This window comes from Callithrix jacchus, chromosome 1 (genome assembly GCF_049354715.1).
Source record: "Callithrix jacchus isolate 240 chromosome 1, calJac240_pri, whole genome shotgun sequence".
Classification (NCBI taxonomy): domain Eukaryota; kingdom Metazoa; phylum Chordata; class Mammalia; order Primates; family Cebidae; genus Callithrix; species Callithrix jacchus.
Genome location: NC_133502.1, coordinates 99,112,510 through 99,139,834, shown reverse-complemented (window position 1 = coordinate 99,139,834; position 27,325 = coordinate 99,112,510). Strand labels below are relative to the sequence as shown.

General features: G+C 40.5%; 1 protein-coding gene and 1 pseudogene across 10 annotated transcripts in view; one reads left to right on the top strand and one right to left on the bottom strand.

Annotated features, from left to right (window-relative positions):
• Positions 1 to 582: 582 nt before the first annotated feature.
• The window catches only part of KIF27 (kinesin family member 27), a 107,489-nt gene continuing 80,746 nt past the window's right edge, over positions 583 to 27,325 (bottom strand). For 8 of the 10 annotated variants that reach the window (XM_035303673.3, XM_035303662.3, XM_078367587.1 and 5 more), the window contains 5 exons: positions 25,560 to 25,775; positions 23,188 to 23,394; positions 18,567 to 18,765; positions 7,911 to 8,075; positions 583 to 1,695 (listed from right to left, as the gene is read on the bottom strand). In XM_035303673.3, the coding sequence (XP_035159564.1) occupies positions 1,214 to 1,695; positions 7,911 to 8,075; positions 18,567 to 18,765; positions 23,188 to 23,394; positions 25,560 to 25,775 (1,269 nt within the window). In that variant the 3' untranslated portion in view covers positions 583 to 1,213. Of the gene's footprint in view, positions 1,696 to 7,910; positions 8,076 to 18,566; positions 18,766 to 19,101; positions 19,245 to 23,187; positions 23,395 to 25,559; positions 25,776 to 27,325 lie in introns of those variants that run through there. The other 2 variants (XM_035303644.3, XR_008475699.2) reach the window with 2 other exon arrangements.
• Positions 2,734 to 3,876, top strand: LOC103792453 (protein PIMREG pseudogene; annotated as a pseudogene).

Sequence of the window (27,325 nt, the reverse complement as noted above, 5' to 3'; positions counted from 1 at the left end):
TTAAGTAAGCATCCGTGTCAGGATGGTTTTGCTATTGCCCACACCCAAACAGTAATTAGTTTAAGAAACTCAACTTTGGTTTACAAGTGAAAGTTTGGAAAAGTAACAACAACATAAGTAACAAAATAATTCCTCAGGTCACTACAATGGATGTTTCCTGAAAAGTATAGTTAAAAAGTACAAACTACATTTGGTGGGCAAATTGTTTAGTTCTTAATACCAAACTAAATTGTACATTATATAGTAAAATTTTGACCAGAAAAACTTGGAGATTATAGTAAAAATTTCATTGACATATTTATAGCCCCAATGTAGTTTAGCCAGTTTGTAAAACCTAACTACGGAGGTTGTAGAGAAAAATCTGACTTAAGCCCATCAGATCATTAAAGATGCTTTGGCCAGACTTCAAGCTTTACAGACACAGTCCATGTGACCAGAGATGTCGTAACCAGTGTTCTTTCTCTTGAAATGTTAGAATGCTTTAGGTTTTATTCTATTGTTTCCCTGTTCCATGGAACAGCATCCATTTCTCCCAATTTTAGTAGCATAATGAGAGATATATTGAGTGTACAGAGCAGGAAAGACATGAAAACTTATATTGCATAATATGAGCAAACCAAAAACACAACATTACAAATATAAAAAAGTTCCAGAAACAGAACAGTGAGCAAGTTTAAAAAGTCACAACTGACCATTTCTGTGAGCTCTGAGGACTGTAAATTAGCCTCAATCCATAAAGCTGACAGGTTGTCTTAGCCCACATATGCAGCAGGTGACTCCCTCTGACAAAAGCAAGATTTAGCTGGATCTTTTAAAAATAACAATATACTTGTATATGAGAATAACAATAATATAGTCATATCATATACTTTTATAATGTACATGTATATAATAATATATACTAGATATTTTAGTCTATTATTAGTTTTGTTCTTCAAATATGCCTGGAAAAAACATTAAGCATATTTGTAAATGTAAATACTTAAATGTTATCAAGTATTGGAAACGTGTTTGGTTACTGGGAATTTAAATTAAAAATCCCCAAATGTTACAGAAGATGTACATATCTATAGTATATAAAAGGATTAGGGATTCCTTCCTCCCCTTCTTCCTTTATCCTGAGGAAAGAGGTAGTGAGCTTGAGCTTTCATTTTTAACAGGTTAGAAAAAGGAATCTTTTTACATGTCTACTGAAAGTTCTGTTATTAAATGCCTAAGTTTTTAAGTCACTTGGTTTAGATACTTCGACAGAATCAGCAGCTATTGATCCAACCCCAACTCCAAGACTGGAACGTCGCAATGATAGTTCCAAGGCGGAAACCTGACGTAATTCTTTTCGACATAATTTTACAGGTGTAACACCATGAAGTTGCCCCACATTTCCCACAACCTGAATTTGGGATGGTAGTCGACTGTGAGATTTTGTAAACTGATTATCATCTATTTCTGTTTTATCCTCATTGCTTAACATATGCCCACTGGGGGGTGCTAAAGAACTATGAATTGGAGGTAATTCTGGGACATCTTCCCAGAGTTTGTGGGGATTTGGTTGTGTTCTTAAGCTGCATGCTGTACAGTCCATTTCTCTTTCTCTTCCACTTAATTTCGTACTTTCAGGCCTGGATGCCCATTTTAATTCTTCTGAAAGCATGCCTGCTTCTTCTGGCTTCAGGACTCCATCTCCAGCCTCATGATCTAAAAACAATCCCCAAACCAAAAAATTAGAGATTATTTCCTCAAAATTAGGTATTTTAATCATATCTTAACATAAATACATTATCATCCAATATGCATAATGTTTTTCAACTTTTTTGTTAAATGACTTATTTTAGATGAACAGATGTGTGAATATGAATATTTTTATTTTACTTATAGCCATCTTGCATGTGAGTAACTCACAACTTTAATTCATGGAACAAAGTTGAGAAATAGTCTTTTGGGGGTTTGGTACTCCCTGGAAACATGAGTGCTTTGAGCACCTCTGGTGCCTTTCCACACCTGCCTTCTCTGCTGGTCTTGCTGCTAGTAAATTCCAAATCATGGCCAAGTGATGCCAGCACTGGATAATACTGGCTCTGCCCCACATTTCCAGGGAAAACTCTGGGACTTGGCATTATATGTGTGGAAATCTGGTCTTGGTTGGCACTCCCAGCATGATAGCAGGGTTCTGCTGTCTGAATGTACTCTGGGGTGTGTGCCACAACTTCCACCATCAAAATGGAGATGACAGAATACTCCCTTGGGGTGGGGGGAACACCCCACTGGAATTACGGTGAAGAGATCAAAGCTAGAGGTTCTTAAAGAATATCTAATATCAAAGAGAAAAACTTGCTTAAAGGAAATGCATTTAAGTACTAGATCTAATATAATGAAAAATGCCAACTTTAACATATTGATACATGCTTAGTATACTTTCAGTCCTGCAAAGACAAAGTTTTAAAACACACAACATTGGCAGCTCCCAAGTCAAATCTGGCCCATAGACATGTTTTATTTAACCTATAATGTAGTAACACTTGACCCAAAATTTAAAAATTGAAAAGTTTCATATAAAAATACAGATTTACAGCTTTTCTAGAAAAGTTATGAGTTAACAGTTTCTGAATTGCAACAGCAGCTGGAACACAGTTGCCACTGACCATTTAGATGGCTGCTGCAGTCCCCATTGCTCACTCTGGCTTCCCTGGCTCAGGTAGGCATTCTCATTCGTAACCCCTGGCTTAAAACATAACTTTCTAGTTTTTTAAATTCTCTCAAAATCAAATAACCTGAACTAGCAAATGATCTATCTAGATCTCATACATGAAACTCATAAAAAACTGACCACAGACAGTGGCTCTCAAACTTTGCTGTAAATGAGAGTCACTGGGAAGCTTTTAAAAATCCTGCTCCCGGTGCTCGGGTGTGATCAGCATTGGTGTCTGAGTGTAGTGGGCAGAAAAGACTTGGCCAGGCAGATGGCTTCTCGGTGGCAGAGCATGGGGACCTCCGTGCACTGGAGATCTCTCCGGCACCAGGAGCAGCTGGAGAACAGCAAGGAGCTGCAGCCTGTGGCCAGCCATCAGGAGACCTCCTCCGGGGCCCTAGGGTCCCTGTGCACAGTTCCAAAGGAGGCTGCCCCTGAAAGCCGTCAACCTCAACCTCCGCGCAGGCCCCTCCTGGAAATGCCTGGAAACCCCAGAGCCAGGGCAGCAGGGCCTCCAGGCAGCAGCTCGCTCAGCTAAGAGTGCCTTGGGTGCCATGTCCCAGAGAATCCAGGAGTCCTGCCAAAGTGGCACCAAGTGGCTGGTGGAGACCCAGGTGAAGGCCAAGAGGAGGAAGAGAGGGGCACAGAAGGGCAGTGGATCCCCAACTCACAGCTTGAGCCAGAAGAACACCTGGCTGTCTGGAGCCTCCCCTGCCTACTCACTTGCAGACCCCTGGGAGAAGGAGCATCACTGCCTCTCTGCCCGGATGGGCTCATGTGCCCACCCATTACGGCAGTCGAGGCGAGAGGCAGCCTTCTGGAGCCCCTACTCGTCTACAGAGCCCCTCTGACAGTGATCTAGAGCCTGTGGGGGCGGGAATTCAGCACCTACAGAAGCTGTCCCAAGAGCTAGATGAAGCCATCATGGCAGAAGAGAGGAAACAAGCCCTGTCTGACCGCCAAGGCTTCACACCCAAGGATGTCTGTGCTTCCCCATGCACTTCCTGGAGGAAGTCCGCAGGAGTCACCAGTACCCCTGGGCCCCTGCTAATGAGGACCTGACTAACAAGGGGCCTGGAGCCCCCATGCTCCGGCTACATCTGGACCCATCAGTGACTGCCAGCCATAGCCCGAGAGTGTCTTGGGGAGAGTAATTTGCAGAGGTGGGGAGAATTGTGCCTTCTGCTTTCCCCAGGGGACTCTTGAGCTTAGAAACTCATTATACACCTGACTTTGAGCTTTGTATTTGCCTCATCTGTAACGTGAACTGCTAGCATCCGATGTTTGAGAGCTCTTAGCCGTGTACCCAGGTGTCTGGTTTTGGGGGTGTCATCCGCAGAGTCACTCACTGTCTCTGTTTCTGGTGCCAAGGCTCCTGAGGGCCCCACTCTCATCCCTACTTTCCCTACCAGGGACTCAGAGGAAGGCATAGGAGATATTTCCAGGCTTAAGACCCTGGGCTCACAGGTACCTATTTATATGCTCTATGCAGAGTGCTGTGGGTATGCCGGGAGGGGTAGCCTATTCGAGAGCAATTTCTGCCCTTTGTAAATTATTTAAGAAATCTGCTTTGTCATTTTATTAGAAAGAAACCAGCGTGTGACTTTCCTAGATAACACTGCTTTCTCATAATAAAGACTGTTTGCCTTTGGGAAAAAAAAAAAAAATCCTGCTCCCTAGCTGGGTGCAACGGTTCATGCCTGTAGCCCCAGGTACTGGAGAGGCTGAGGCAGGAGGACTGCTTGAGCCCAGAAATTTGAGGCTACAGTGAGCCATGACTGTACCACTACACTCCAGCCTGGGCAACGGAGCGAGACGCCAACTCTAAAAAAAAAAAAAAAAGTCCTGCTCCCCAGGTGACAGTATCTGGGGGAAGGAGAAAGCCATCTTATTTTTAAAAGATCATAAGAAAAGAGATAGGCTTATTGCTGAGGCTCACTCCAAAGCCCACTTGGATTTTTCACAAGGAAGTTTCCCTCTTCCGGAGTTTTATAATTGTCAGAGTTTTATAAAAGTCAGATCTTCTGACTCTATTATCCTTACATATAGTTTTATAATGATTTAAATTGATACAAGGATAGGTTTAAATATAAGTAGAGAGAATGCAGGTTCATATAAAACTGATTTTATCCTTATAAAATGTTAGAAAACAGATACACTGTAACAGAGGCATGATCATCAAGTGACCAAGATCTTTTAGTCAAAAGATGAATTTTTCTGCAATTTGAAAAAGCCAAAAATATTCAAAGAAAATACAAATATAAGTCTTATAGGCAGACTTCTATCAAAACCCACTGAACCACCAGGCACAGTAGCTCATGCCTATAATCCCAACACTTTGGGAGGCTAAGGTGGGTGGATCACCTGAGGTCAGGAGTTTGAGATGAGCCTGGCCGACATGATCTCTTCTAAAAATACAAAAAATCAGCCAGGTATGGTGGCAGCACCTGTAATCCCAGCTACTAAGGAGGCTGAGGAGGGAGAATTGCTTGAACTGGGGAGGAAGAAGTTGCAGGGAGCTGAGATAGTGCCATTGCACTCCAGCCTGGGCAACAAGAGTGAAACTCCATCTCAAAAACAAAAAACAAAAACACTGCACCAAATACCAAGATACTTATTAACTATGATGCTGATTATTAAGCATGTAAAACATTTTATGGAACTCAGAGTTTGATATAAATAGCTATATTTTTTAGTTCAAGCAAACCTTGTTTCATGTCATTACATTAGAGTAGCATTATAAGATAGGATATAGCATATATATATCTCTCCCCAATATAATTGCAACTGTATATTTTAAAGCATGGGAAAAATATGAAAAGAATTATGCTGAAATGTGGGTAGGATTATAACTTACTTGTTTTCTTCATTTTCAGATTTTCTATAATGACTATATATTACTATTTATAGCCAAATATAGAAGTTATTTAAATGTTTCTAGGTAGAATGGCAAATTAGCTGAAATAATATCTCCAACATCATTATCAAGACTCCACTCTGGGTAAGTTGGTCAGAACAGTGTCATTCTCATTTTACACCTCTCCACAATTAACTTTGTTTGACATTTCTGTTTGTTTGGTTAAAGAGCAGGATGAGCCTTCAGATTTCTTAAGCCTGTCTACGACCATACCTCATTGTCATTTAAAGAAATGTCTAGTAGATTCAGTGGTATAAACATAGGCCATTTACAAACTAGATGTCTAATATCAGAAACCTCAAATATGACAGTAGACTTTTTTAAAAGCTAAAGCAGTCTTATGGTGATTACTCTATCTCTTACTTGATACCTGTTTACTTTTAAATGTTTGACAAGTAATGTTCCAAGTTAAAGTTTTAGCTATATATAGCAGGCAGTATTTCAAGTAAATGAGTTACATTAGTAAGCACCTCTGTATCACTAGAACTGAGAATCAGAAAGTGTAGTCTCTTTGGCATCACATCTTTATCCTAAGACAACTTTTAACCTGGAATACTGAACCATCAGTCAGAAGATGAGGGACTTAAGACTATGTTATAATTACTGTTCTGTCCAGAAGTCACTTGCCTAGGTGTCAATTCCTTCATCTGAAAATGGAGTTAGCAGATCCCAGCCTATCCTGAGTTTGAAGGCCAAAGGGAATTATTTTTAGAATGTCTATACATGATAAATGCCACAAATATAAGTTAGTATGACTTTTCTAAATAGTACTGCCTTTTAAATTTTAAAACTATGTTAATTCTACTTCTTCTTTTTCCTTTTTTTTTGTTTTGAGACAGAGTTTCACTCTTGTTCCCCAGGTTGGAGTGCAATGCCGTGATCTCGGCTCACTGCAACCTCCACCTCCCGGCTTCAAGCAATTCTCCTGCCTCAGCCTCCTGAGTAGCTTGGATTACAGGCATGCACTGCCACGCCTGGCTAGTTTTGTATTTTTTAGTAGAGACAGGGTTTCACCATGTTGGTCAGAGTGATCTCGAACTCCTGATCTCTGATGATCTGCCCGCCTTGGCCTCCCAAAGTGCTGGGACTACAGGTCTGTGCCACCACGCCTGGCCAATTCTACTTCTATTACATATTCAACATATATCACTTCATTGCTCATCCATATAATTTTTCATTGTCTTCTTACATTTTATGTGCCCATCTTTAAGCAGTTTTTCCAGGTAAAAAATAAGTGTGTTCCTAAAAGATTTTAAAATCAACTTTTCATAAACCATACTTAAATTATTGAAGTTATTAAAATTATTAGAAATTATTAGCTAATTCTTTTATAAAATGTAGAATTTATTATTTTAGAAATATTGATTCTTCTCTATTCAGCTATCTTAAAGAGGGTATATTTTAATCATAGCAATTTATTATTTTCATAGTATTTTTTACTTTTGCAAAGTATAATATTGTCATATGTTATGTCATTTAGGAATGTACTTAATCTACATATTTACATATAATTATACAAGGAAACATCTTTGTCTCAACAATGGGTTCTGTTACACTTTTGAATTTCCAGGAGTCATGATATATAAAGACTTGATTTATCTTTAAAATACATACTTTTGGCCGGGCGCGGTGGCTCAAGCCTGTAATTCCAGCACTTTGGGAGGCCGAGGCGGGTGGATCACTAGGTCAAGAGATCGAGACCATCCTGGTCAACATGGTGAAACCCTGTCTCTACTAAAAATACAAAAAAAATTAGCTGGGCATGGTGGCGCAGTGCCTGTAATCCCAGCTACTCAGGAGGCTGAGGCAGGAGAATTGGCTGAACCCAGGAGGCGGAGCTTGTGGTAAGCCGAGATCGTGCCATTGCACTCCAGCCTGGGTAACAAGAGACTCCACCTCAAAAAAAAAAAAAATACATACTTTAACTTTACTTTTACTCTTACCTGCCATACATCTTTTTTTTTGGTGATAATCAGAAGGCTTAATTTACGATAAAATAGAAAAACAACAGCTATGTTACAGAGTTAATGTAGGGATTAAATGAGTTAAGGTCTACAAGCCCCTGGCAAATGGCAGACAATCAATAATTGAGCTTTCCTTTGCATCTATATATTTGTTCATTCATTCATTCATTCACTTCTCATGTGGTTCAGTCTTAGACAACGATTTTTATCTACAGAGACAAACATAGAAGTATCTAATCCTAAATAACTCAGTCAGTTGGTAAAGGCTACACTACAAAGCTGGCATGACTTCGCCAAATGCTACAGAAAGTGTTATCATGAAAAGTAACACTAAAAGTCTTACGCTCTGATGGTGCTAGTTGCCGCCGAATTGCTTCCCCTACCAGTTCCTTAAGTTTCTTCTTAAGATCCCGGCTAGTTTTCTTATAGAAATAAAGATCTTTTTCCAACTGCTGGATTTTATCTTCATATGTTTTGAAAGTTTCCATAATGCCTTCTGCATCTTGTTCTACATAACAGAAATTTGCATTTAAAATCAGTTTTAAATAAATGATGAAAATTATGTTTTAACATATCCCCTGGCCTCTATTTAAAGGACAAGAAGCATCTTACACAAATCTGTTACCTGAATAGGTTTATTTTCAGCTACAATTTGGATTTTTCTGCCTGTAAAATTTTCCAAAGTAGTATTGAGCCATTAGTCACCTCCGTTCCTACCCCTACCAACCGCTCACACTTTTGTAAGAATTTTTTTGCAGTTGCTACCAACTAGACCTATCCTTAGAATACCAGAAGTAAGGTGTTTTCTATAAAAAGTTCACTTGTGGAACTCTGTTCACTGGCTGCTTTAATATTTTGTATAAAGTTTATATCAGGAACTGTGGTTATATAAAGTCATATAACTAGGATTTACAGGCCCAAGAAATATATAGCCGAACCCCCCAGAAAAACAAAAACCTGTTAAAAGAGTCCATAAAGATTAAATCACAAAGGAAGACGCCACAGAAAAAGAGGGAATATAGCTAGCCAGGCCTAGTTTATGCCAGAGTGTAACTTAAAGTTTCTAAACTTTAAATTTAGAGGTAATAAAGTTTAGAAACTTTATTAGTATGTTCATTAATATTTATGAATGTCTAACATTGTTTCCCTTGGGTTATGCTCTTGAACCAGTGTAATCCAGTGTACTGACCTTCAGAAAAAAAATAATTTCAGACCTGCTCTCTCTCCTACTGGTGTATTTATAAAATGATCCTACTGGTTTGTGATTTTCTTTGGTTACAATTGTTTTGTAGAATTTTGTCCAAGTATATTTGTGTATTTTAAATTAGTCCATCATCTTGTTTTAAAAAATACTTAAAATTAATGACATAATAAATCAGAATGCCTGTATTTATTTATAACAGATATTCAGTTGAAATTAGAAAATTCATGAATTGTTAACACTGTCAGTTATAACTTTGTTTTTATTTTTATTTTCTATTACTATTATTTTTTGAGATAGCATCTCACTCTGTTGCCCAGGTTAGAATGTGTTGTGGTGCAATCAAGGCTCACAACTTCCTGGTTCAAATATTCTTCCCATCTCAGCCTCTGGGGTAGCTGGGACCACAGGCACATGCCATGACGCCTGGCTAATTTTTTTAAATTAAAAAAAAAAATTGTGGTGTGATGGTTACTATGGAATGTCATCTTGATTGGATTGAAGGATGCAAAGTATTGATCCTGGGTGTGTCTGTGAGGGTGTTGCCAAAGGAGGTTAACATCTGAGTCAGTGGGCTGGGGAAGGCAGACTCACCCTTAATCTGGTGGGCACCATCTAATCAGCTGCCAGTGAAGATAAAGCAAGCAGAAAAACATAAAAGACTGACCCAGCCTCCCAGCCTACATCTTTCTCCCATGCTGGATGCTTCCTGTCCTTGAACATCAGACTCCAAGCTCTTCAGATTTGAGACTTAAGATTGGCTCCCCTTTATCCTCAAGTTTGCAGACAGCCTATTCTGGGAACTTGTGATTGTGTAAGTCAATAATAAACTCCTCTTTTATATATACACATACTATTCTGTTCCTCTAGAGAACCATGACTAATACAGGTTTTGGTAACAGGAGTAGTTCTAAAATAACAGAATATTAAGGATGGAGCTCTTAAGGAACAGAAATGGTTCTAAAGTGGTTCTAAAGGAACAGAATAAAAAGGATGGTTTTGGGGTTTCTGGAGTTGGCTGCTTAATCTGATTATACCCCAAAATGCTAAAGACTCTACTCTCATAGTATAGAGAACACTGATAGTCCTTGGCATGAACTGTTTAGAGAATTATGCAGAATAAATGCATTTGACACTCCTGATTCACTGCTTGTGAGAAGCAAGGAGTTTAGTGACTCTATACATATACCTTTGACCATATGTGGAGAACCAGTGAAGCTGGTTGGTTGCACCTAAGTTCAGTGGACAAAGTGATGAAAGGAAATGATAAACTCAGGGATTCTGTCTCCCAGCTTCAGAAGGAGATACTGAGCCTCAAATCTGCTAAGATTGCCCTGAGTGAGTGTCTTATCCCCAGCAGAGAAAGAACTGAAATTGTAGAAAAACAGACCCAAGCTCTGTTTTATTTATTTTATATATATATATATATATTTTGCACTTTAGGTTCTGGGGTACATGTGCAGAACATGCAGGATTGTTGCATAGGTACATACATGGCAATGTGGTTTGCTGCCGCCACCCCTCCATCACCTATATCTGGCATTTCTCCCCATGTTATCCCTCCCCAACTCCCTACCTCCCGCTGTCCCTCCCCTAGTCCCCCACAACAGACCCCAGTGTGTGATGCTTCCTTCCCTGTGTCCATGTGTCCTCATTGTTCAATACCCGCCTATGAGTGAGAACATGCAGTGTTTGATTTTCTGTTCTTGTGTCAGTTTGCTGAGAATTATGGTTTCTAGATTCATCCATGTCCCTACAAAGGACATGAACTTATCATTTTGTATGGCTGCATAGTATTCCATGGTGTATACGTGCCACATTTTCCCTGTCCAATCTATCATCAATGGGCATTTGGGTTGGTTCCAGGTCTTTGCTATTGTAAACAATGCTGCAGTGAACATATGTATGCATGTGTCTTTATAATAGAATGATTTATAATCCATTGGATATATACCCACTAATAGAATTGCTGGGCCAAATGGAATTTCTATTTCTAGGTCCTTGAGGAATCGCCACACTGTCTTCCACAATAGTTGCACTAATTTATACTCCCACCAACAGTGTAAAAGTGTTCCTATTTCTCCACATCCTCTCCAGTATCTGTGGTCTCCAGATTTTTTAGTGATCCCCATTCTAACTGGCGTGAGATGGTATCTCAATGTGGTTTTGATTTGCATTTCTCTAATGACCAGTGATGATGAGCATTTTTTCATATGTTTGTTGGCCTTATAGATGTCTTCTTTTCAAAAATGTCTGTTCATGTCCTTTGCCCACTTTTGAACGGGTTTGTTTGTTTTTTTTCTTGTAAATCCGTTTTAGTTCTTTATAGATTATGGATATAAGTCCTTTGTCAGGTGGGTAGATTGCAAAAATCTTTTCCCATTCTGTTGGTTGCCAGTTCACTCTAATGATTGTTTCTTTTGCTGTGCAGAAACTTTGGAGTTTAATTAGATCCCATTAGTCTATTCTGGCTTTTGTTGCCAATGCTTTTGGTGTTTCAGTCATGAAGTCCTTGTCTATGCCTATGTCCTGAATGGTTTTGCCTAGGTTTTCTTCTAGGGCTTTTATGGTGTTAGGTCTTATGTTTAAGTCTTTAATCTATCTGGAGTTAATTTTAGTGTAAGGTGTCAGGAAGGGGTCCAATTTCTGCTTTCTGTACATGGTTAGCCAGTTTTCCCAACATCATTTATTAAACAGGGAATCATTTCCCCATTGCTTGTTTTTCTCAGATTTGTCAAAGATCAGATGGTTGTAGATGTGTGGTGTTGCCTCCGAGGCCTCTGTTGTGTTCCATTCGTCTGTATCTCTGTTTTGGTACCAGACACAAGTTCTTAACATGAAAGTAGCCGACCTGGCACAGCCTTGCCAAGTGTCTACTGTTAAAGTGAGGGCACTGCTTAGAAAAGAATGGGACCCTGCAACTTGGAATGAGGACATGTGGGAGGACCCTGATGAAGCTGGGGACACTGAGTTTCTAAATGCTGATGAATATTTTTTGCCAGAAGGAACAGCTTCCCCATTCCCAGTAGTGACAGCATCCCCTCCCTGGCCCACATTGCCATCAGTCTTTCCACCTTTGTCTGAGGAGATAAACGCTGCACTGCCTGAGGCAACAGTGATGGCCTCCCCTGAGGCAGTTACCAGGAAAAATAATGTTGATTCTCCTCAGGAGCCACCCCCAACACCCCTGTTTGATTCTAGACCTATAACTAGACTGAAGTCCTGGCGGGCCCCTCAAGGTGAGATTGAGAATGTGAACCATGAGGATGTGCACTACACTCAAACTGTTTTGAGTTCTCTACAGAAACAAAAATCTGGACAACAGGCATGGGAATAGGTATTAAGGGTATGGGATAATGATGGAAGGAATACAGAGTTGGATCAGGCAGAATTTATTGATTTGGGCTAACTAAATAGGGACTCTGCTTTTAATGTTGCATCTTGGGGAGTTAAAAAAGGTTCTAATCATTTATTTGCTTGGTTAGCTGAAATATGGATTAAAAGATGGCTCACTGTGAGTGAGGTGGAAATGCCTGATCTCCCTTGGTTTAATATAGAGGAAGCGATCCAAAGGCTTAAGATCCCTTGGAGTAGGGTGGTGGAGTGGATTAGTCACTTTAGGCCTACTCATCACAGCTGGGAGGGTCCGGAAGATATACCCTTGACCAATGCCTTGCAAAATAGACTTGTGAGGGTAAAACCTATGTCTTTAAAGAGCCCTCTACTTGCTCTTCTCTGTATGGCAGATTTAACAGTGGGAACCACAGTCACTCAACTACAAAATTTAAATACAATGGGAATAATTGGATCCAGAGGTGGTAGGGGCAAAGTGGCAGCACTCAACCGTCAAAGTCAAGGTGGGCGTAGTGACCATAATGGACAGCGGAAACAAAGCAGCAATCAGAATAGTCTGACTCATGTAGAGCTCTGGCATTGGCTAATTAATCAGTGTTGCTAAAAGTGAAACTGATAGGAAGCCTACTACATTCCCACTTAATTTATACAAGCAGAAAACTTCTAGATTGAACGGAAGACTAATTTGAATTAAAAAAACAGAGAATCATGACCCCTCAATTTCCAGACTTAAGCCAGTTTACAGACCCAGAACCCCTTGAATGAAGGGGGGCCAGGTCCCCTTGAGGAAGGACCACACTACATTAACAACAATTTATGTAGTAAATCTTTCTCCCATCCTTCCCCAAGGAGACCTCTGGCCTTTTACCAGGGAAACTGTGCACTGGGGAAAGGGAAATGATCAGACATTTCAGGGACTACTGGACACTGGTTCCGAGCTGACGATTCCAGGGGACCCCAAACATTGTTGTGGTCCTCCAGTTAAAGTAGGGCCTTATGGAGGTGAGGTAATTAATGGAGTTTTAGCTCAGATCTGACTTACAGTGGATCCAGTGGGTCCCTGGACTCATCCTGTGGTCATTTCCCCAGTGCCAAAATACATAATTGGCATAAACATACTTAGCAGCTGGCAGAACTCCCACATTGGCCCCTGACTGGGAGGGTGAGGGCTCCTATGGTGGGAAAGGCCAAATGGAAGCCATTAGAGCTGCCTCTACCTAAGAAAATAGTAAATCAAAAACAATTTTCTGGAGGGAGTGCAGAGATTAATGCTACTATCAAGAACTTGAAAGACACAGGGGTGTTGAATGCAACCACATCCCCATTCAGCTCTCCCATCTGGCCTATGCAGAAGACAGATGGATCTTGTAGAATAACAGTGGATTATCCCAAGCTTAACCAAGTGGTGACTCCAATTGCAGCTACTGTACCAGATGTGGTTTCATTGCTTGAGCAAATTAACACATCCCCTAGCACCTGGTATACAGCCATTGACTTGGCAAATGTATTTTTCTCCATTCCAGTCCATACGGCCCACCAGAAGCAATTTGCCTTCATTTGGCAAGGTCAGTAATATACCTTTACTTCCTACCTCAGGGGCATACCAATTAACTGGCTTTGTATCATGATCATATTCAGAGAGACCTTGATTGCTTTTCCCTTCTGCAAGACTATCACACTGCTTCATTACATTGATGACATGCTGATTGGATTCAGTGAGCAAGAATTAGAAACACACTAGCCTTACTGGTGAGACATTTATGTGGCAGAGGATGGGAAATCCAACTAAAATTCAGGGACCTTCTACCTCAGTAAAATTTCTAGAGGTCCAGTGGTATGGGGGCTGTTGAAATATTCCTTCTAAGGGTGAAGGATAAATTGCTGCATTTGGCTCCTCCTACAACCAAGAAAGAGGCATAATGCCTAGTGGGCCTATTTGGATTTTGAAGGCAGCACATTCCTCGGTTGTATTACTCTGGCCCATTTATTGAGTGACCTAAAAGCTGCCAGTTTTGAGTGGGGTCCAGAATAGAAGAAGGCTTTGCAATAGGTCCAAGCTGCTGCACACAAGCTGCTCTGCCACTTGGGCCATATGACCCAGCAGATCCAATGGTGCTTGAGGTGTCAGTGGCAGATAGGGATGCCCCATAGGTGAATCACAGCGGAGCCCTCCAGGATTTTGAAGCAAGGCCCTGACAACTTCTGCTGATAACTACTCTCATTTTGAGAGACAGCCCTTTGCCTATTACAGGGCTTTAGTTGAAACTGAATTTTTGGCCATGGGTCATCAAGTCACCATGCAACCTGAACTGCCTATCATTGAACTGGGTGCTTTCTGACCTATCTAGCTATAAAGTGGGTCATGCACAGCAGCATTCCATCATCAAATGGAAGTGCTATATACATGATCAGGCTCAAGCAGGTCCTGAAGGCTTAAGTTACATGAGGAAGTGGCTCAAATGCCCATAGTCTCTACTCCTACCACCCTGCCTTCTCACCCCAAGCCTGCACTGATGGCCTCATGGGGAGTTCCCTATGATCAGTTGACAGAGGAAGAGAAGACTAAGGCCTGGTTCATAGATGGTTCTGCACAATATGGCTGCACCACCCGAAAGTGGGCAGCTACAGCCCTAGAGCCCCTTTCTAGGACATCCCTGAAGGACAGTGGTGAAAGGACATCTTCCCACTGCGCAGTGAACCTGGTTGTGCACTTTGCATAGAAGGAGAAATGGCCAAATGTGCAATTATATACTGATTCATGGGCTATAGCCAATGGTTTCACTAGATGGTCAGGGACTTGGAAGAAGCATGATTGGAAAACTGGTGAATGGAGGTTATGCATGGGCTTAGCAACATGGACTTCCACTCACCAAGGCTAACCTGGCTACAACCATTGCTGAGTGCCCAATTTGCCAGCAGAGACCAACACTGAGCCCTCAATATGGTACCATTCCTCGGGGTGATCAGCCAGCTACCTGGTAGCAGGTTGATTATATTAGACCTCTTCCATCATCAAAAGGTCAGAGGTTTGTCCTCACTGGAATAGACTCCAGATATGGGTTTGCCTATCCTGCATGCAATGCTTCTGCCAAGACTATCATCTGTGGACTCATGGAATGTCTTATGGTATTCCACACAGCATTGCCTCTTACCCAGGCACTCACTTTAAGTGTGACAGTGGGCTCATGCTCATGGAATTCACGGTCTTACCAGTGCCATCATCCTGAAGCAGCTGGATTAAAAGAATGGTGGAATGGCCTTTTGAAGTCACAATTACAACACCAAATAGGTGACAATACTGTGCAGGGCTGTGACAGAGTCCTCCATTAGGCCGTATATGCTCTACATCAACCTCCAATACATGGTACTGTTTGGATTCACAGGTCCAGGAATCAAGGGGTGGAAGTGGAAGTGGCACACTCACCATCACCCCTAGTGATCCACTAGCAAAATTTTTGTTTCCTGTTCCCGCAACATAACATTCTGCTGGCCTAGAAGACTTTGTTCCAGAGGGAATAACACTACCACCAGGAGACACAACAATGATCCCATCAAACTGGAAGTTATGATTGCCACCTGGACACTTTGGGCTCCTCCTACCTTTAAGACAACAGACTAAGAAGGGAGTTACAGTGTTGGCTGGAGTTACTGACCCGGACTATCAAGATGAAATTAGTCTACTACTCCATAACAGAGGTAAGGAAGAGCACACATGGAATACAGAAGATCCATCAGGCATCTCTTAGTATTACCATGCCCTGAGATTAAGGTCAATGAAAAACTACAATAGCCCAATCCAGGCAGGACTACAAATGGTCCAGACCCCTCGGGAATGAAGGTTTGGGTCACTCCACAAGGAAAAAACCACAACCTGCTGAGGTGCTTGCTGAAGGCAAAGGGAATACAGAATGGGTAGCAGAAGAAGGTAGTCATCAATACCAGCTACGACCATGTGACCAGCTATAGAAACAAGTACTGTAACTGTCATATTTCCACATTATTTTAATACATGTTTGTGTATATATACACTTGTACTAAGAAAATATCTTCATTTTATTTCCTTTTCCTTTATCATGTGACATATTTATTGACTTCACATCAGCATTTAAGTATCGTTGACTTTATGTAATAGTATTTGGGTTGGGGACTGCTGCATTTCCGGTTGTATGAAGGATAGTTGTATTATGTTAGATTTAATTATAACTTTATTATTGTCTTTATTTGAAGATTATGTGTGATCTCAGGAGATGTATATGGGTTCAAGTTGACAAGGGGTAGCCTTGTGATGGTTAATACTGAGTGTCAACTTGATTGAACTGAAAGATGCAAAGGATTGATCCTGGGTGTGGCTGTGAGGGTGCTGCCAAAGGAGGTTAACATTTGAGTCAGTAGGCTCGGGAAGGCAGACCTGCCTTACTCTGGTGTGCCATCTAATCAGCTGCCAGTGAATATAAGGCAGGCAGAAAAGGGGAGACTGGCCCAGCCTCCCACCCTACATCTTTCTCCTGTGCTGGATGTTTCCTGTCCTCCAACATCAGACTCTAAGCTCTTTAGTTTTGAGACTTGGACTGGCTCTCCTTGCTCCTCAAGCTTGCAGAAGCATATTGTAGGACCTTGTGATCATGTAAGTTAATACTTAATAAACTCCCCTTTATATATATATATAGTTAGTTCTGTCCCTTTAGAGAACCCTGATTAATACAGATGGGGTCCCACTATGTTGCCCAGGATACTTTCAAGTGAGCCTCCCACCACAGCCTTCCAAAACACTGGGATTATAGGCATTAGCCACTGCACCCAGCCACAATTTTCTTATGAATAATTTGTACAGCTATAGAAATGATATTTTAATTTTTTTTTTTTTTGAGACAGGGTCTCACTCTGTCACCCAGGCTGGAGTGCAGTAGTGTGATCAGAGCTTACTGCAGGCTCAACCTCTGGGGCTCAGGTGATCCTCTCATCTCAACCTGTGAGTAGCTGGGACTACAGGTGTGTGCCACTATGCTTGGCTAGTTTTTTTTTAATTTTTTTGTAGAGATGGGGTTTCACCATGTAGTCCAGGCTGGTCCCAAACTCCTGGGCTCAAGCAATCCTCTTGACTCAGCTTCTCAAACTGCTGGGATTACAGGTGTGAGCCACTGTGCTCAGCCGAGTTTTTATATATTATTTTTTGGCTACAGCATGACTTCTGTAGTATAATCCCAGTCACTTTAAAAAATATTAAAGTAGGCCAGGCGTGGTGGCTCATGCCTATAATCCCAGCACTTTGGGAAGCCGAGGCTGGTGGATCACGAGGTCAAGAGATCGAGACATTCCTGGTCAACATGGTGAAACCCCGTCTCTACTAAAAATACAAATATTAGCTGGGCATGGTGGTGCGCACCGATAGTCCCAGCTGTTCAGGAGGCAGAGGCAGGAGAATTGCTTGAACCCAGGAGGCGGAGGTTGCAGTGAGCCGAGATCGTGCCATTGCCCTCCAGCCTGGGTAACAAGAGCGAAACTCCGTCTCAAAAAAAAAAAATTAAAGTATCAGTTTCCGAACTAAACTAAGGTAAGGAGAGCATGTTGGAATGTAATGATGTGTGAGATCTTGCAAGGAAATTCTGTCATTAGGCAACTGGTTGCTAATTAACCAGTGACGAAATTAACTTAGAGGCAAATTGCCTCAAAACTCAAATTGATAGATTTTCTAATTTTCTGCTTACTCAGGTTGCTTCTTCCAGATCCCTTTTGACCTATTTTCAGCTATGGGTTCATAGATTTATGAGAATCAAGACTAAGCAGCCTTAGTTAAAGCAGTAACAGTATCACCTAATAATTATTTTGCTGCCATAGTAGCTGTTTGTATACTGGCCATATACCCAGGTAAACTGAGGCCAGATCACTATCAGAATTTTCTATCAGAGTTGGTGGTGAACTACTGCTCACTGATAATGGTGTGTGCCCATCAATGGCAGTCTAATTTTGACGCAAGATGTAACTTTAATGCATAAAATTTTACAATCAACTGACAATTAAAACAAGAAATATAACTAGGAATATGACAGAACCAGTCACTTTAATTTTGTGAATGGAAAATAATTTAAATTTGATAGTATTATATCCCTAGAAAATAAAAAAATTTCAACTGTATACCAAAAAGCCTGAATTAGTCCCACATCTCTATGTAAAAACTAGACCAACAGCAAGTTCACAGGATTTCAGCAGTTCTTATGTGCATACTGGGGGCAAGGAGAAGGAATGGCATTCCAAGCACAAATAGCCCTACAACAAAGTCAGCTTTCCCAAAATGCGGCAACCAAAACATGTAAAGCCTAAAAACTGATCTAAGTAGCAACTATTTAAACATGTTGAGCTTTTAAGTGATCAAATTCTGTCCTATATTCCTCCAGTACCCCCACCTACACACCAACTTTGCATAACTGTCAAAAAGGGGAAGTTTACCTTTGAAATGATGTAACAGCAACTGCGTCTTTTGTTCATGTTCCTTTTGCTGAAGGGTCAGTCTCCGGTCACACTGCAATTTTAGATGGTCCAATGCAGATTCTAATTCACGAACCATATTATCCCGTTCCAGAACTTTCATTTTCATTTCTTCATTATATAACTGTTGTTTCCGTTCAGCTTCTCGCAAATTCACCACCTAGCAAATACATTTTTTGACCTGTTAAGTGTGTCTTAGATAGCCTAACATAATAATCTACTTTTCTTGGACTACTTAAAGATGAACTTCCTTAACCTCCATAGTGTAAATTATTCCTGCCAGGTATTGGGTCCTTAAGCAAATGCTTTGTAACATATTCATAAAACAACTTAACAGCCTTTTGAATTTGTTGGAATTCAGGCCAGGTGGCTCACACCTGTAATCCCAGCGCTTTGGGAGGCTGAGGTGGGTGCATCACTTGAGGCCAGGAGTTTGGGACCAGCCTGACCAACAAGGTGAAACCCTGTTTCTACTAAAAAAAAAATACAAAATTACCTGTGCATGGTGGTGCATGCCTGTAACTCCAGCTACTTGGGAGGCTAAAGCAGGAGAATTGCTTGAACCCAGGAGGCGGAGGTTACAGTGAGCCAAGATGACACCATTGGACTCTAGCCTGGGCAGCAAGAGTGAAACTCCATCTCAAAAAAAAAAAAAAAAAGCAATTTGTTCACTTTCATTTCTAGTATACTGTTGAAACATCTAGACAATTCCAAGTTTTAACTCCAGAATGGATATTATAAGTAAGTGACAGTTTTGGGTTTTTAAGATAGAGTCTCACTCTGTCACTCCGTGCAGTGGTGCAATCATAGTTCACCGCAGCCTCCAACTCCTGAGATCAAGGGATCCTTCCCACCTCAGCCTCCCACACAGCTGGGACCACAGGTACATGCCATCATGCCTGGCTAATTTTTAAAATTTTTTTCATAGAGACAGAGTCTCACTGTGTTGCCCAAGCTGATCTTGAACTCCTGGCCTCACATGATCCTCCTGCCTTGGCCTCCCAAAGCACTGGGATTATAGGTGTGAGCCACCATACCCAGTCAGATTATGCATTTTGTCTACTGGATTCTTCCCTGCTGATGTGAAGTAAAAATACTTCAGACAATGTCTATGTCCTAAAACTTGTTAATAATCTAATGACCTTTGTCCAAAAAAATAATCATTAATACAAGGGTTCTCAGGATCAGAAAATCCACTGACCTTAGCCAAGTTGCCCTGCTTTAAGGGTAGCATAAGGTCTGGGCATGGTGGCTCATCCCTGTAATCCCAGCACTTTGGGAGGCAGGTGGATCATGAGGTCAGGAGTTTGAGACCAGCCTGCCCAACATGGTGATACCCATCTCTACTAAAAAATGCAAAAATTAGCTGGGCATAGTAGCACATGCCTGTAATCCTAGCTACTCAGGAGGCTGAAAAGGAGCATTGCTTGAACCTGGAAGGTGAAGGTTGCAGTGAGCTACGACTGCACCACTGCACTCCAGCCTGGGTGACAGAGAAAGACTCTGGTCTCAGGAAAAAAAAAGGAACAGCATAAAATTTATCTGTATCAAAGCACTCCATTGTCTTTCTACCCTCCAAACATGCAATAGGATGCACTTTCATAATTTACAGACTCAACGCTATCCCCATCAAGCTAAAGCTACCATTGACTTTCTTCACAGAACTGGCAAAATACACCTTGAACTTCATATGGAACCAAAAGAGAGCTCGCATAGCCAAGTCAATTCTAAGCAAAAAGAACACAGCAGGAGGCATCACACTACCGGACTTCAAACTATACTACAAGGCTACAGTAATCAAAACAGCATGGTACTGGTACCAAAACAGAGATATACACCAATGGAACAGAACAGAGGCATCGGAGGCAATATAACATATCTACAACCATACAATCTTTGATAAACCTGACAAAAACAAGCAATGGGGAAAGGATTCCCTGTTTAATAAATGGTGTTGGGAAAACTGGGTAGCCATGTGCAGAAAGCAGAAACTGGACCCCTTCCTGACTCCTTACACTAAAATTAACTCCAGATGCATTAAAGACTTACATAAGACCTGGCACCATAAAAACCCTAGAAGAAAATCAAGGCAAAACCATTCAGGACATAGGAGTAAGCAAGGACTTCATGACCAAAACACCAAAAGCATTGGCAACAAAAGCCAAAATAGACAAATGGGACCTAATCAAACTCCACAGCTTCAGCTTCTGCACGGCAAAAGAAATAGTCACTAGAGTGAATTGGCAACCAACAGAATGGGGAAAAATTTTTGCAGTTTACCCATCTGACAAAGGGCTGATATCCAGAATTTACAAAGAACTCAAACAGATTTACAAGAAAAAACAAACAACCCCACTCAAAACTGGGCAAAGGATATGAACAGACACTTTACAAAAGAAGACATACACGAGGCCAACAAACATATGAAAAAATGCTCATCAACACTGGTCATCAGAGAAATGCAAATCAAAACTACATTGAGATACCATCTCACTCCAGTTAGAATGGCGATCATTAAAAAATCTGGAGACAGGCTGGGCGCGGTGGCTCACACCTGTAATCCCAGCACTTTGGGAGGCCGAGGCGGGTGGATCACGAGGTCAACAGATCAAGACCATCCCGGTCAACATGGTGAAACCCCGTCTCTACTAAAAATACAAAAAATTAGCTGGGCATGGTGGTGCGTGCCTGTAATCCCAGCTACTCAGGAGGCTGAGGCAGGAAAATTGCCTGATCCCAGGAGGCGGAGGTTGCGGTGATCCGAGATCGCGCCATTGCACTCCAGCCTGGGTAACAAGCGCGAAACTCCGTCTCAAAAAAAAAATCTGGAGACATCAGATGTTGGAGAGGATGTGGAGAAATAGCAACACTTTTACACTGCTGGTGAGAGTGTAAATCAGGTCAACCATTGTGGAAGACAGTGTGGCGATTCCTCAAGGACCTAAAAATAGAAATTCCATTTGACCCAGCAATCCCATTACTGGGTATATATCCAAAGGACTATAAATCAGTCTACTATAAGGACACATGCACACGAATGTTCATTGCAGCACTGTTTACAATAGCAAAGACCTGGAACCAACCCAAATGCCCATCGATGATAGACTAGACTGGGAAAATGTGGCACATATACACCATGGAATATTATGCAGCAATCAAAAACGATGAGTTCGTGTCCTTTGTAGGGACGTGGATAAATCTGGAGAACATCATTCTCAGCAAACTGATACAAGAACAGAATATGAAATACTGCATATTCTCACTCATAGGTGGGTGATGAACAATGAGAACACATGGACACAGGGAGGGGAGCACTACACACTGGGGTCTATTGGGGGGAATAGGGGAGGGACAGCGCGGGGGGGAGCTGGGGAGGGATAGCATGGGGAGAAATGCCAGATATGGGTGAAGGGGAGGAAGACAGCAAATCACACTGCCACGTGTGTACCTATGCAACTATCTTGCATGTTCTGCACATGTACTCCAAAACCTAAAATGCAATTAAAACAAAAAAAAAAGGATGCACTCTCATCAGTAACAGTAGCTTACTGTTGATGATTATCCAAGAGAAGGCTTTGCATAACATTTGCATTTAATCCTTATTTCACGGAATTATAATTTTATTTAACTCTTTTTGAGACAGGCTCTTGCTCTGTTGTCCCAGGCTGGAGTGCAGTAGTGATCATACAAACTCAAACTCCTGGGCTCAGGTGATCCTCTTGCCTCAGCCTCCCAAATAGCTAGGACTAAAGGTATATGCTGCCACACCTGTCTAATTTTGTTATTTTCTGTAGAGACAAGATCTCAAATTTCTGGGCTCATCACTGTACCTGGCCTTAGGGCTTTATTTTAAAATATCAATGTTTTATTTTTCATTAATTATGTGATATTCCCATAAACTGAATGTACTTTTCAGAGAAAAGAGTTATCTCATTGTTTAAAACTTCATAATATACATCTTAAGTGGAAAAGACATTAGAGAAAAGATGGATATAGTTCTCAATGCTATGAGACATCTGTGGATCAATAAATTGTCTAATCTGTAAAAAATACAATATTTAAATTGATTTAAGCACATTCAGGTTAATAAAATCTATTACTATCTTTGCCACTGATACACTACTTCATCTTAATTTCAACTTATACATTATGAGAAAATATAGATTCCCCTACCCTAGAGCAATGAAGAAAAGGGAATCAAAACTTGGCGGGTGGGGCAGGGGACTGGGGGAGACTCGATTTTTCATGAGTGCTGGTTAGCAACATCCAAATCTAGAAAAACGTCCAAGAAATAATAAGGAGTGTAATAAATTATTTGGTTTTAAAAACTTTCTAAAAAGACCTTCTTTTGAAAGGCGCTCCAACTTTAAGAACATCACAAAGTTAGGCCTACATATTTGGATAATCACAAAGCTTTCAGGTGACAACATTTAGTTCTATAAAGAGAAATCATGCTTAAATTTGTAGTTACACCATCAAATCTTTAAGCCTTTCAATTCTTTAAAAATTCAAAATAAATATAAGTATGTAAGCATCTTGACCCATCTTTACAAGAAAAATACTCTGACTCTCAAAAACAAACCTTATTGAAATATCTGAAAAGAATAGCTCTAATCTCAACAGGACTCAGGCAAGCTAGTTTTCCCAAGACATTTGCTTCACTATGAGAGAGGTTATGGAATGATGCTCTAAGTGAGTTCTGGCGACTCTGGATACTTTCATTCTTGTATTCAATTGCAGCTTCCAAAGCTTCAATCCCTTCTTCAAGTTGGAAAAGAACATGTTCTTCCTAGATATAACAGAAATCACTCATTTTAAATGAGATACTGTAACTTTGACTTTGTCATATATTCAGATCCTACTAAACTATTTTAATCTAATGGACATTACCACTCTTTTACTAAATTTTTAAAAAATGTTTTTTGAGTGCTTGCTATGCCACATAATGCAGTGTGTGTATAAACACACACACAAACATATTAATATAATCATTAAGCCCTCACAATAAACCTGGTGGAATAAAGTGGAAAAGACAAAGTTTAGGTGAGTTCTGAAATGTTCCAAGGTCACACAACAACTGCTGATCATCTAATCCAAGGAATATACTTGAACAAAGCCTAAGTACACAGGATTAGCAGTATTGTGAAATATCTCCTCCATAACCGCTTAAGTCCATATTATGCGTCAGTATTTCCACTAGTGAGATCTAGAGACTCACTGTTGTCCCTTCAATGATCTATCAAAACAATATACTGCTTCAAGGTATAAGGTATATATTTAGAATAAGTTATTAAGAACGAGTAATTTTAAATGCACAATATGGCATTTAAAAAGTAATGAGGATTTAAGTATGTGAAATATTTCCTAAGATTCCTATGAAATGTTGTTAGAAGGAAAATGTAGATGTTAAAAATAGGGGCAACATAGTATTTTTTCAAATACTAGAGAAGACTGATGAATCTCTGTCAGAAAACCTGTAAGTTCTTTTCTTTTTTTCTTTTTTTTGAGACAGGGTCTTGCTATGTTACCCAGGCTAAACTTAAACTCTTGGGCTCAAGCAATTCTCCTTCCTTGCCCTCCCGAGTAGCTGGGACTACAGGGACATGCCACCATGCCCAGGTCTTCCAGTTCTTTGAACTATCTAAATACATGTTATTTGGGTGATACAAATCTCTGGTAAGGAATTACTTCAGATTGGTGAGGTTTGGATATATGTTTCTGTATACCTGTAACTATTGTGGAGGCCACCTCAGTAAGTTCCTGTGGCAGACTGTCTTGTCCATATGTACACCCTAGCACAGTACCTATCACATAGTTTGAATTCAGTAAATATCCGTTGACTTAACGAAGAGGAGAAAAAATAACTTCATGTATCCTTGGCTACAGGACCCATGTTATTTCTCTCAAGTCCTCCTCCTAACATCCCAAAGGAAAATAATGTGAATATTTCTTTTTTTGTTTTTTTCTGAGACAGGATCTCACTCACTCTGTCAACCAGGCTGCAGTGCAGTGGTGCAATCTCAGCTCACTGCAACCTCTGCCTCCTGGGTTCAAGCAATCTACTGCCTCAGCCTCCCAAGTAGCTGGGGTTACAGGTGCACACCACCACGCCCAGTTAATTTTTGTATTTTTAGTAAAGACAGGGTTTCATCATGTTGGCTAGGCTGGTCTTGAACTCCTGATTTCAGGTGATCTGCCCACTTGGCCTCCCAAGGTGCTGGGATTATAGGAGTAAACTACCATGCCCAGCCAATAGTGTGAATATTTCTGATCTACCTAAAGAAAAATGATCAACAGCCATTCTATTTCTCTGTGCAATCATTAACCATATGGAATTTGATGGTTTGATAATTGCTCTGTAAGGAATAAAATAATATTTACCTTTTCAAGAAAAAAACCCTTAAATACTAAAATGTACTTCGCTGAATGAATAAGAGGAGCCACAAATAAAAGTGAATTTTCTAATATAGAGTAAGTCCTTACTTATCATCAATAGGTTCTTAGAAACTGTGACTTTAAGAGAATATATAAGGGAAATTTTTTTTCTTATTAACTTTATAATAAAAGCAACTATGCTGAAGGAAAACAATGTAATTTGAGGACCTGATATACATGGTGTCTCTTAAAGTCCCAATTTCCAAGAACCTATCCACAATGTTCAGTAAGTACTTTACTGTACCTGACTTTTCAATTCATACTGTGATTATATTTTATCAAAAACAAATGTTAAGAGTTGGCCATGTCCAGGGACCACTATGTAAGGATATCTCAGTCTCTAGTCAAGCATGGTTTGTGGTCCAAGTAAGTGACAAGTGAACTCACTACATCTGACAAAATCTCAAGGAACCAAGTTTACCAAATTTATCATATATATGATTATGTGAAAAAGACTTGAGGAAATCACTCAAGTGATCCATCATACAGCACCTCCAGTTCCAAAGAATACTGACTTACTTCAGGTGATAGTACTCTACCATTCTTAAGTTTTTCATCCACGCTGTGTCTTCGTCTCTGGAGCTGATCCTTTTCTTTCTGGAGGGCTTCCACTTGTTCTGAAATCTTTATTTTCTCCTCAGCTGTGCTGCTCTGAAGCTGCACATTCTTTTCAGACAATTCTTGTTCCAGTAAGTTCAGGCGAGTTGATATTTTCAAACTATCTGTGTTTAAGGCCTAAAAATAGATACCCCAAAAATAGTTACTAGAAATCTAGACTGCATAAAAATTAGGAAAAACAGAGAAAATTGCTAAATATATTTTTAGTTTTCACATTATTGTTTGCTCCTATGGATCTTTTTGAGGGAGAGGGGTGTTCATTTTTATTTTTTTGTTTTTGAGATGGAGTCTTGCTCTGTTGGCACGACCTCAGCTCACTGCAACCTCTGCTTCCCAGGTTCAAGGGATTCTTCTCCCTCAGTCCCCCAAGTAGCTGGGATTACTGGCGCCCGCCACCTGGCTAATTTTTTGTATTCTTAGTAGAGATGGGGTTTTACCATGTTGGCCAGGCTAGTCTCGAATTCCTGATCTTGGATGATCCACCTGCCTTGGCCTCCCCAAAGTGCTGGAATTATAGGCGTGAGCCACTGCGCCCAGCCAGGGTGTTCATTTTCTAAAATCTTAAGTTGAATGCCTTTTTAAAAAAATGTCTATTTAAACTCTGAGTTTACTACCAAGAATTTCCTTGACTAGGTTTTCAGAGGCAGTGTTTTTCTTTTTATTATTTTCTAAATTGTTCTTTTTTTTTTTGATACAGAGTTTCGCTCCTGTTACCCAGGCTGGAGTGCAATGGCGCGATCTTGGCTCACCGCAACCTCCGCCTCCTGGGTTCGGGCAATTCTCCTGCCTCAGCCTCCTGAGTAGCTGGGATTACAGGCATGCGCCACCATGCCCAGCTAATTTTTTCTACTTTTAGTAGAGATGGGGTTTCACCATGTTGACCAGGATGGTCTCGATCTGTTGACCTTGTGATCCACCAGCCTCGGCCTCCCAAAGTGCTGGGATTACAGGCTTGAGCCACCGTGCCCGGCCTGAACTTTTCTTTATTGGCTTACATTCTACATTGTAGAATTATGTTACAATTTCCTAGGGGTTGAGAGTTGGTGTGTTTATACATATGATTGGTTGGCTTAAACATATAATTTGTTTTGCTCTTATTTCATTCTGATGAGAAAATAAGGCTAGATTTATGGAGATGTTCATTGTGGTCAAATTTCAGGTAATCTGTAAAGTATTTTTCATAGTAATTATTTGTATATACTACCATAAGATTTATTATATAAACACACACTTTCATAAAGTTTATAATTTTAAAAACGCATTCCCTTCCCCAAGCTTTTAACTGAATCCTACTCCCAGACAGCCACCTTCAACCGTTTCAGTTGGTTCTTCCGGTGTTTATGGCATGTTTCTAAATGGCACTGTCAATTTTAGACATTGTCTATTGACTATGTATTACAGGAGATAAAGATTTAGCACCCCTATACCTACTCTACTTCTCCAGTCTCCCAATATGTTATATTACAGTTTTTAGTTTAAAAAAAACTGTGATTTTATTATTCATAGGTGAATGATCTAGTGTGAAATGATCATGCTTCTGTTTTGATACAACTTTTTATTGCACCTTATAGCTAATTCCTCTCCAACAGAACTACAAAATTCCTCTCAACACTTTTTCATTCATCAAACTTATCAGGAAACCTTTTCAATCTATTCTTTTATGGAAA